The 7,738-nt window shown below is 44.0% G+C and overlaps 1 protein-coding gene across 1 annotated transcript; it reads right to left on the reverse strand.

The window, feature by feature from the left end:
* Positions 1–6,059: 6,059 nt before the first annotated feature.
* LOC311504486 (transmembrane protein 100-like) lies at positions 6,060–6,533 on the reverse strand (the record flags this gene model as incomplete). Its single annotated transcript, XM_084567622.1, has 1 exon — positions 6,060–6,533. The coding sequence occupies one exon, from the start codon at positions 6,531–6,533 to the stop codon at positions 6,060–6,062; it is 474 nt and encodes a 157-aa protein (XP_084423748.1).
* Between the last annotated feature and the right edge of the window lie 1,205 nt (positions 6,534–7,738).

Raw genomic sequence — 7,738 nt, forward strand, 5'->3', positions numbered from 1 at the left:
GGGCGGCGAGACGCAATCAGCATGGAGGCACGAAGAGTGATATTTAAAGGTGATTAGAGCTAATCTGCTACAGCTTCAATCTGGTGGTGCACAGGTGGGAATCGTGAGTAAGTAGTGGAATGATTAGAGTAAACGCTGCTGAACAAACTGTGAGAAGCTTCTGAAATGGCAGTGTATGATTTTTCATTGTCAATAATGGTAATTGACAAAATCCGCACGCGCGCCAACATCATCCATCCAAACACAATGATTACCTGGATTAAGAGAAATGATTGCGCGTTACCATGATCTCTCCTTGGGATATCTGCATTGCCAGTGTGATGATGGTTATTCTGAAGTTGTTGAAATTCTTCATTTTTGGTCAATCAAAAATGGCATCCTGTATTCCCACAAGTGTTAATTCATACTTGCTAAAAACAGCAATTGTAATGGGCTTATTTAACAAATTTATTCATGTGCACATCAACACATCCACTATTAATCAGTCTTCTATCAAACTAACTCAGTCTGTGCACATATTCTTCACTTTGGACAAAGCCAGGCTAGCTACCTATGTTGTTTCTGTAGACTGTAAGAAAAGTGGATGCCATGACAGCTCCTCAAAACTGAGGCCAACGCAAGCAGAGCTCCCCCTGGCGACTGGCTGCAGTATAGGTCATAAGCTCCACCCCCTCCATGCTAGTGGATGGGACTTGGGCCAAACTAAAACATAAAAGGTCACATTTTTTTTCATTTTGGGTAGTTAATATAATGCTGATGCATACTCAAGAGTCAGTTTTTCCTGATAAGTTTTGTTTTAGTTGTCGCTATGGAAAGAGGATGTAAAATGATCACTACAAGTTGCCATGCCAATCGCTCCATGAAGCAGTTCCACAGGACAGTGAGAGTTGGGAAAAAAAAGAAAGTGGGACTGTGTTGTCCATATTTATATACAGTCAATAAGCTAAAGCATGAAGAGCTCCCCCTGGTGGCTGGTCATAGTATAGGTCATAAGGTACATCCATGTTAGTTAATGGGACTTGGACCCAATAGATTTTTTTTCAAAGATGGTTTCTGTCATTTTAGGTAGTTAATATAATTCTGAACCATGTTCAAGTGTCAATTTTTCTGAGAATTTTCCCAGCATTTTGCAGATTCATACATAGCATGAATGGTATAAGAAAAAACTCAACTCCGCATGATTTTCATGAGTAGTAGAGTGCTTTGTGGGAAAAAGAAAGAAGTGTTGGTAAGAGCCCGAATGTTTGAATGTAAATCGAAAAATACTAGTTAAATCTCTTTTAAGGGCAAACACAAATGATTAAGGTTTAATTAAAGTGTGTAACCACAGGAAGTCGATATAAATTGACATGTAAAATGGTCTGTGTCCATCTATTGGGTGTTAGCTCTGGTGAAAATTGGGTAAAGTAATTACACTGCTTCCCCGCTTTCATTCTCACACATTCATCTCTAAACCAGCTGCCCACCCCTCTCGCTCCCTGTTTCCATTGCCTTCGACATCAGCCCGGGCTATTTTTAGCTCCGTCCAGGGGGGAGAGGGGAGAGGGAGGCAGAATGACACAATCCCTTATAGACGAGTAGATGAGAAGAAGATGAGGAGGAGGAGGGGGAAGTGGAGAAAGCGTGGGCGCATTCAGGATAGTGCTCATTTGCATATTCATGGGAAACAGATGTGTTCACAAAGGTGCTGGGACGGCGATGAGCGCGGATTCTCTGACGAAAACCAAATGAGGGCTCCTCCGCTGAGAGGTTTGCATGACTGACGTGACTAATAGGTGGAGCATACTGATGAGAAGTTACGTGGGACATGCTGATGTGCATGTGCTGCATTGACAAGAAAAGTAAGAGGTGAATCATCTGCACTGAGTGACAGCATAGATTATATATATTTTCGGTAGTACGCTACAACTGAACATTGAAGGTTTTTTTCTTTTGTCTTTTTTAGATCCAGGCGCAGTTTCAACACATCTTGCTTTAGTATCTTGAGGGCGTTCCAGAAAAGAGGATGTGCGAGTAAACCAGATCTTTTTTTTTATTATTTACGTCACAAAAATTGGGAAATAGATTCTTAACTTAAACCATTTGACTGGATTTAACTTCCATTAGCACGCCTAGATTAATATGAAATTATGAAATTTTAAATTTGAATATGAAATTTGGTACAGACATTCACGGCCCCCAGAGGATGAATACTATTGACTTTGGTGATTCCCTGGTTTTCCTGGTGGCATCATTAGGTTGGCATTTGTAGTCTTCAGTGAAATGTCTCTGATGGATTTCCATAACATAACCTAACAAACACTACATAGAATGAGCTGTAATAACTGTTGAGATCGCCTCACTTTCCATCTAATGCCATCATAAGGCCAAAATTTTGCATTTTCTATCTTAAGTCCTGGGCTCAACGAACGGACATGCCTGTGTCTGGAGCAAAAAACTGCACTTGAACTCATCGCAGAGACTAAGGCCAATGACCAGCTGGCACATACGCCCTGCACCTGCATGAAAGGAAATAACTCTTCGTAACAGCGGGTGGCAGTAGTTTATATTTGTCAGTTAAAAGGGGAAACCGGGAGGTAGGCTAGGAAGATCTTCAAACCGTTGTACAGAGCTGGCCTCTCCTGAATCATGCTGGATGGTCTCCAGTTCATGCATTTGAGTTGATCATGTCGTTCTGAAAACAGTCCTGCTGTAGAGCTCCCCCTGGTGGCTGGCTGCAGTATGGGTCATAAGCTCCACCCCCTCCACGTTAGTGCAGCTGACTCGAGCCAAACTAAAACACTAAAGTACATGTTGAATAAATTCTTTTCAAGGAAGATTTCTGTCATTTTAAGTAGTTAATTTAATGCTGATGCATGTTCAAGTGTCCATTTTTCTGACATTTTTTTTTTAGTTATTTACTAGCATCGGTTTGACCAATGCAAGGAAGTGGGGACACATTGTCCATATGTATATACAGTACAGTCTTTGGTTGCAGCTTCCACAGCTGCAAAATGGCTGCTAGAAGCCAATCTGAATGGTATTGTGGACCATACGGAAGACCTTCTATTTTTACTTTTTTAGTCTGTACAAACTGTTGCATTAATACCAGATCTGAGAGTACAAAGGTCAGTGAGGTGGAAAGTACAGCTAAGAGCTTTCCAAACCCTCCATGTGAATGACTTCAGTAATGACTCTAAATGGCAGTTCTCCAACAATTTCCCAGCAGGGTGAAAAGGAACAGTCTGACAATCATAGAGCTTGTTTCCAAAATTGACCTTTTCGTTTAATTCGGTGCTTCAGAAGCTTAACAGTAAACAAGAAAAATGTACAACCTTACACACATTTCATAGAGACAAAAAATAAACTTCTTGAGAAATATATTTGGTATTCCCGGGTGGATTTCGCTAAAGGAACCGTATCAAAGTGTGACATAGAGTAACCTCATGCGCACACCAGCACTTAAACAGACCGAGCTGGACTGAAATAAACCGCAACATTTCTGCCTCTCCCGTAGGCTAGTCTGTTGTTGGCACCGATAGACCTGCGCTGTTCACATTAACGGCACATCACGTAGAAATATGAATGTAGCAAGTAAAAGGCACTCAGAGAAAAGCTTGACCACGTCGATAAACTCAAATTGACCACGACCACTTAAGCAACTGAACAGTTTCATTCCAAAACCACTGCGTTGAAAACGAAACACGGGCCCCTCCTTTAAAAAATAACTGAACATAAATAAATAAATTAATGCTTTTACTAAATGTAACTAATGACGTGCTTCAATTTAATGAAAATGATCATGTCGTCTGTGACTGTTAATTGAAATGGCAGATGGTCTCATTTTGGAATTAAATTATTCCGATTTATACTCGTCGCACTTGAAATTATCACAACCAGACATGGGGTTTAGGCAACTGCCTCAAATAGATACACACTGTGCTGCGTGTCTAAATCTCTGTCTACTCAAAATAGAAGATACATAAATAGTCTTTACACTCTGTACAAGGATGTTCATAAGACACTCACAGTTAGAGATACATTCAGGAATGTGGCTACGCTCTGAGTTTTGGACACAGTACCTACAGCATTTATGATATGTCGTTCAGGAGAGGGCGCGGCATTTCGGAACAAATTTGTGTGCGCACAAATGAACACGTAGACGCCAGGGCGGGATTATCGTAGATTATCTCTGGCTTCATAAGAAAAGCTGCGAAAGAAACCCGTGAAACTGGATAATCCACGCGGAGGAGGATGCGGGGGAAAAAAGATTAAGTGTAGCTTTGGTGTGCACACACAAACACGCTCACACACACACACACACACATTTCTACAGCTGATGTTGATAACTGTATGTAGAAAGTTGGACCACATGTGATGCCCAGTAAACATTTCAATAACAATATCATCGGTCAAATACAATAAAGTGACGCTACAGCTGACAAGAAGCTCCTGGGTCTTCTTCAAAACCACATCATGTGCTGCTAAGGGTCATTTACAATTATTAGCTATCCTGGTTAACTCACTGCTACATTTTGGCTCCACGAATTTTGCTCTCATGTCAAACAAACGTTTACTAGTTTTAGTGTATGGCAGATGAAGGAATAACATTTTACATTTCACCTTGACAAGGTTTTCACAAAAGCCACCTCTCTATGAAGCTAACCCAATCAATGAGCTTCAACAAGTTTAATCTAGTTACGCCTGTGCCCCAGGGAAGGGTTAACTTAATGTCCATTTCTTCCTGTCCATCCTATATAAACAATAGTGTAAGCCCTTCGTTGGAGAGGAGGAGAAGGGAGGGTGGAGAGAAGGAACGGATTGATTTTTTTCCCTCGCTAAACTTCATGTGGTGTCGCCTCTGTTTGGTCCAGCGGGAGGTGACGATCAGAGCAGTCGGGTGGGCAAGGACGTGGCCGTATCTTTTTTTTTTTTTTCCCCTTTTGTCTCTAATGGGATTTTTCTTGTCATACTGAGTGTAAATCATCTATCACGAGTCTATGGGCGCTCGGGAACTCAATTTCATCCGTGGGGAATGAAAAGCTAGCCCATTACGTCCAGGATTGATTAATCCCTTGCCGAGTGGTGATTCCCACTGATCTGGCACAGCTGGATTGTAGTTACCCAACGCAAAACTTGGTGCCAGGAAGGAATGGTGTCAATGTTTGGGTCTGATATGAGAGATACAAATTATATGGATGTGTGGAACTCTTAACCCTGGAGAACATTGCTGGAGTATCCTATCCTGCTCTCCCTATTCGTTTCTCAGTGCTTCTTTTCCGATACAACCCCTCACTGTTTCACCTAATGAGCCGCTCACTGGAGCAGTTGGAGGATAAGCGTACGCGCAAAAGGGCACCTCTTTCGTGGGCGAGGGGGGAAATCATGTTTAATTTACGTCTTCAAGCCAGAGCAGTCGTTGGCACGAGCTTCAATTTCAATGCACTTCTGATAGGAATTCCGCGGTCCCTTTTGTAAAGTAATTGCACACTTAAACTGCCGGGCACAAACACAAATGTCTCGACAGCTTTGCTCACTGCTACTGCTCTGGTCATTTCTGTCATAAACCAATACAGACATTCCTAGCAAGCAAGTCCATTACTATAACTCACTTGTCCCACTCAAGAACAACTGCTCTCGGGCTTATCCATTAAACTGCAGGGTAAAAATGAGGAGGTATTAAATAACTATTCCTGAGGTGCCTAGGTCCCATCTATTGTTCTAACACAAAGCGGCCAGTCCTGGAGCAATGATCTATAATGTGCCCTTAGCTCTGCTCCCCCAGGCATCTTCCGGTAAATCTATAAGGGACAGAAAAGCAGAGGGAGGTGGTTGTTTTGTCACACTTATTTTACCCTGTGTATCTGCTCAGCCTTTGCCTAAGTGGTATTTTTTGAATATCTGTCAGAGCTGTTAAGAAGTAGCATTATTGTGCCAGGGAAACTTTTTATCAGTCTGCGCCAGAGCAGACTGATAAGAAGTCTCTGGCTTCTTAGTCAGTTGTCCTTCTCGTTCATGAAGTCCAACTCAGAGTTCTCTCTCCGAACTAAAAAGGATCTGACTGTGAAGTCCGCCCTCCATCACAAAGTACCCTGATCAGCAGTAAAGAATCCACCTTCCTTCTTTTTTCTCCTCCTCAGTCTGTGGGCCCTCCAGCAAACAGCTGCCACAAGCAGCATCAACACACCGACACACAGAAGCGCCACCGACACCACCTTGGTCTGGAGCAGTGTGTTAAAGGTGAACGTGACCCCGGTGCCCGCCATGCCGATCACCAGTGATATCACGCCAAACGGGAACACGCAGCGGTACCAGGACTTCTCTGTCCCGCCTGTAGCCTGGGCGAGCCTCTCCAGCGTGGGGAGAGTCTCGGGAGGTTTGGCCTGGCACCTTTCAAGGCTTCCCTCCTCGTCCCCTCCTTCCCCGCAGCCGTTCAAACCCTGGTTCTGGTTGTCACAGTCCTGGGGTAAGGTGTTTGTCTCACTGCTATTGCCGCAGTCCAGGTCCGGGTGAAAGACCGGGGCCGGGGGCTGGCGGCCCGATGAGCAGCCCATCTCGGAGCGGCCGTCCTTGGGTAACGAAGCGAGAAAGGCTGCCTGTTGTTCCTGGTGGCGGCGGTCCTTTCAGCGTGCGTCTGATGATTGCTGCCGCCGCTTATGACGCCGCAGGGGGTTTCTCAAAAGCTGCTTCTAATGCTGATACTTTATTGTTGCTCTCAACACCAGCCGCCAGCATGTGCCTCCAGCTGGAGAGACGGGGAGAGGGAGAGAAGCTGAAAATAGACAGCAGGAGATGGGGAAGAAAAGTGAGGCAAGAAAGCACAACTACTGGGCAAACATTTTACCTGGGCTGCGCAGTGAAACACACATGCACAAAACGGTCAAATGAAAAAGCTGAAGGACCACGGATGTGCAACACAGAGGGAGCACTCACCCCTTTTTTTTCCCATCAATGGAGAGATGTTTTCAGTGCAGCCTCGTCCCCTGAGCTGCTCGCAGCAGCAGCAGCAGCAGCAGCACGATGCGTGTGTGTTCTAGTGCCGATGTTCATAGACTATATAATAACAGAGGGGAGGAGGAGGAGCTAGACGGGATGCAGGCATCTGATTGGCTCCATCAGCAGAGTGATTTCAGGGAGGAGGGAAGCAGGCGAGGATGACTGTTCAGCGGTCTCATTCAGTGATATTAATTCATTATTTAGAGTGATGAGGAATTTGAGACGCCCGCTACGTAGTGCCTGGTTCTTGGTCTGCAGAGTCGACACAATGCTGTGTGACCCTCTCCACAAACGGAGAAGAATGGATAACAGCATTCCTAAATGCACTGCTGTTTTTATTATAATGCCATCATTGATTTGCTTCTCTCCCCGGTTTGTTTAGACATGCACACAATGCAATATCCTTTGTGTATCCATTCTCTGTCTCACACATTGTTGCTGTGATGAGAAAATATCTCCATGTGAAAGATTTCCATTTTCAGGAGTGATAATGGAATAGTATTACTGTTAGGCGGAAGCCTTGTATCTCCCAAATGTCACCTTTTCAAAATGAAAACCAAGTCTTCACCTTCCTTGACTACAGAGGTAATGAGATGCAATAGATCTTACTATGCTCTGTGAGTCTGAGGGTTGACACATTTTCAGGGTTCACAGAGAAGCAAGGCATCAACAAAGAGAAGGGGTTTTCACATGGCAACGGTGATGTGTAATCAAGGATTCAAGCGAAAACGTCTACACGAGATAAAAAGCAAGGCTCTCTCTG

Source organism: Chelon labrosus, assembly GCF_963514085.1.
Source record: "Chelon labrosus genome assembly, chromosome: 19".
Lineage (NCBI taxonomy): Eukaryota > Metazoa > Chordata > Actinopteri > Mugiliformes > Mugilidae > Chelon > Chelon labrosus.